Source organism: Condylura cristata, unplaced genomic scaffold, assembly GCF_000260355.1.
Source record: "Condylura cristata isolate star-nosed mole 26May11 unplaced genomic scaffold, ConCri1.0 scaffold00039, whole genome shotgun sequence".
NCBI lineage: Eukaryota > Metazoa > Chordata > Mammalia > Eulipotyphla > Talpidae > Condylura > Condylura cristata.
This window is the reverse complement of record NW_004567140.1, coordinates 476,538-478,736: the sequence shown is the minus strand read 5'-3', so window position 1 is coordinate 478,736 and position 2,199 is coordinate 476,538. Positions and strand designations below refer to the sequence as shown.

Below are 2,199 nucleotides of genomic sequence, written 5' to 3'. Positions count from 1 at the left end.
GGGTCGGGCGTGGGTAAATGGATCCTGTCTCTTTAAAATAGCTGGGCTGGACAATGAGCGCGCAGGATGTGGTTTGGCGGCGGGGTTTTTTCCCCTTCGACTTGGGGAATTATCACATGGGGCCTTCTTGAGCTGGTGTGAAAGAGGCGGCGTGGGGAGTAGAGATACAGGCTCCACACTCACACACACTCTGTGCAGTTGATCGTCTTCTTAAACCAAATTAGCCAGGGCCCTCGTTACTATGGTGCAGCCGGGGCTTGCAGAATCCCAGTAATAGCATTTATTAGGTCTATTTGCCTGGAAGCATGCCTTCCCGGATCTGATAATGCACCGGTGCAGGGAGAGTGTGGGAGATGGTATCAAGCATTTGATTACACTTGCAACAGGGATTTTTAAGGGGTGGGGTGCGGGGTGAGAGGAAAGGGAAGGAGACCCGCCTCTCGCCCTGGGCGCTCACCCCGCGGCTGGCGGTGTGCAGTTTCCGCAGCCCACAGGCGGCCCAGAGCACCCCGGGCACGGTTTGGGGGATCCTCCTCCCAGGTCCCGGCGGCGAGTGAACTCGTCGCTCCCGCAGCTGTCAGACGTGGGTGGGGAGGGAGGGCGGGCGGGCGGCCAGAGCGCGGAGTTGGTTGGGCAGCCGGAGGGGGGACCGGCGGCGCCCGCCGTCGGCGCTGTTTGCAAACGGCCCCCGCTCTGGAGCAGAGGGCAGCACCCCGCCGCCGGCAGCAGCACCCTCCCCGGGGTTGGCGAGGGGAGCCCAGCTCTCTGCATCCGGATCCCGATCCGCATGGAGCTGCCGCCGGCCTTGGCGGCCGCGCGGGGGGAAGCGCGCAAGTGAAACTATTATTATCGCCCTACGAAGCATGGAGCTCTTGGAAGATGCCGCGTAGAGACGGAAGGAGCCGCCGCCGCCTGCAGCCGCCCGCCGCTGCGCCCCTACCCTTTCGCTTTCATTAGGGGAGACAAATCTGCTGTCAGGCAGCCAGCTTTCCAATTTACCGATAATGATTCTTGCATGAAAATTGATCGAGGGGCTCTCCACCGGCGCGCGCTCTCGCCTCCTGCTTCCTTCTGCCGGGGCACCGGCGCCCCTGAGTTCTTTCTCCTCCTTCTCCCCCACCCCTGGCCTCCGAGTAGTGGTGGGACGCCGGGCCGGAGAGATAACCAAAAAGGAAAAAAAGGTGGAGGGTGTCGGTGGCGAGAGGGGGAGGGGAGCCGGCTCGTCGGCCTGCTTTCTCCAGCCGGAGACTTGTTTGCCACCGCCGCCTCTTTTATTTACGAGAAGAAATCTCCCCCTCGGTACTTCTTGGCTGTTTGGGTATTAATTTTCTCCTCTCCCCTCTCCCGCGCGCCCCCTCCCCCCCACCCAGTAGCTAAGGGGAAACGAAAACAAAGCCGATTTCTCCTTGGCAACAAGAGATACCCCCGCCTGCCGCCCCCCCTTCCTTTTTCCTTCTGGTTCTGAACGTGAAGCCCGGTTGGAAACAGGTCTCTTGACCCTCGCCCTTGACATTCAAATGGCTGAATGGAGGAGAGATTGCTACTCGCACGTCTTGGGCGCCGCTCTCTCCCTCTCCCTCTCTCTCTTTTTTCAAATGAGTAATCCCTGAAGATCTTAACCCCCCAATTTCATCACCCTCGGCTCCCCCCTTTATTTTTCTCTCGCAGCCCTCCGCGCTCCCGCCTGCTTCCCTCCGCCGCGCTCCCCCTCCTTTTTTATTTGCATCTCAAGTCCAAAAGGCAGAAAATACACACGCGGCGAAGACACCCGGCAGCCGCGAGGCTCCGGCCGCTGCTCGGCCGTCAATTACCTCATTGTGGACCTGCCAGGGCCAAGGTGGCCGAAGCTGCCCGGACGCTGGCTGGAGCGCGAGCCTTCTGACCATCCCGGGGAGGGAGACGTTTTCAAAAGACTGAGCTGTTGTGTTTTTTTTTCCACCGCTCTCAGGATCGTTCTTCTGCCTTTATTTTATTGTTTTGGACATTTTTGAGCGCCGTGGCTTGGACGGCGCTTTTTGTCTCCTTGCTGGGTTGTAATCTTATCTTTTCCTTCTTCATCCCTCTCTGGCCACTATGGAATTCTAATTTGAATCATGTTTGGATTGAAGCCGCCTCTGTATTACTTACCAGGTAAGCGAGCCGTGCGCCTTCCCGGGTCCCGCGCGGCGCCGGCGCACCCCGGACCCCCCCGGCGACCCC

At 59.8% G+C, this 2,199-nt stretch overlaps 1 protein-coding gene across 1 annotated transcript in view; it reads left to right on the top strand.

Moving 5' to 3' along the window:
- The first annotated feature begins 1,392 nt into the window (after positions 1-1,392).
- Positions 1,393-2,199, top strand: part of GSE1 (Gse1 coiled-coil protein) — a 75,710-nt gene continuing 74,903 nt past the window's right edge. Inside the window, exon 1 of the mRNA XM_004693527.2 lies at positions 1,393-2,130. Within this exon, the coding sequence (XP_004693584.2) occupies positions 2,094-2,130 (37 nt within the window). The 5' untranslated portion in view covers positions 1,393-2,093. The remainder of the gene's footprint in view (positions 2,131-2,199) is intronic.